At 47.8% G+C, this 881-nt stretch overlaps 1 protein-coding gene across 1 annotated transcript in view; it reads right to left on the bottom strand.

Annotated features, from left to right (window-relative positions):
• Positions 1-881, bottom strand: part of Maats1 (MYCBP associated and testis expressed 1) — a 63,355-nt gene that overhangs the window by 36,025 nt on the left and 26,449 nt on the right. The window contains exon 8 of the mRNA XM_004633331.2: positions 423-580. Coding sequence (XP_004633388.1) covers positions 423-580 — 158 coding nt within the window. The remainder of the gene's footprint in view (positions 1-422; positions 581-881) is intronic.

Below are 881 nucleotides of genomic sequence, written 5' to 3'. Positions count from 1 at the left end.
AAAGTTTCTTAGAGAGTGATGTCTAGGAAAAAAGATGCTCAAGCTGTTTATCTACTGCACCTTTAGGAGCAATAGTGGACAAAAGAATTGAGTAACAGAACTCTCTATCCAGGGACTTCACCAGCTAATACAGGAACACTCCCCCCACCTTCACACACACACACACACACACACACACATGCACACACATGTACACACACAATAAGGTCAATAAATTGACTACCTGTTAGAACGTGGTCATGTGACTTCCTGAGTGAGGGATTTTTTCCTACTCTTCTGTTTAGAGGAATAACTCATCTCTCACCCCTTACCTATTTGCTACACCAGGCCCGACACAGAATTTCTCACAGGTAAATCAGGGTTGGTCCAACACCCAAGCACAGCCCATGCCACTCTCCTCCAGGTCCATACTACACCATTACTTGCAACGTGTGTGCGCTGGATTTGGGCCACTTTCGCCTCTTTTGCTTCCTGCAGTTTGCACCACTGGGCATCCAAGTGCTTCATGTTCAGTTCATTTTGATTCCCATCACGTTTCTTCAGCAACTCTTTTAAAACTTCCAGCCGAAGTTCCTGAAGTCTTCAAGTAAATTACAGAGCATTAAGAACACATGGTATCTTAAACAGGGTGCTCTAGAGAGCACAGGAACAGCCACCCCAAACAGGTCCATCTTTGTGGGCCCGTGTTCATCTCCTTTGACAGGACCACAGTGGCAAAGTGTGAAGCAAGATTGGAGGAGTGGGGAAGCATTGGAGGAGTGGGGAAGCATTGGAGGAGTGGAAGCATTGGAGGAGTGGGGAAGCATTGGAGGAGTGGGGAAGCATTGGAGGAGTGGGGAAGCACTGGAGGAGTGGGGAAGCACTGGAGGAGTGGGGAAGCA

Source organism: Octodon degus, unplaced genomic scaffold, assembly GCF_000260255.1.
Source record: "Octodon degus isolate 3935 unplaced genomic scaffold, OctDeg1.0 scaffold00053, whole genome shotgun sequence".
NCBI classification, from domain to species: domain Eukaryota; kingdom Metazoa; phylum Chordata; class Mammalia; order Rodentia; family Octodontidae; genus Octodon; species Octodon degus.
Note: the sequence above shows the minus strand (reverse complement) of the source record. Positions and strands in the feature narration are given on the sequence as shown.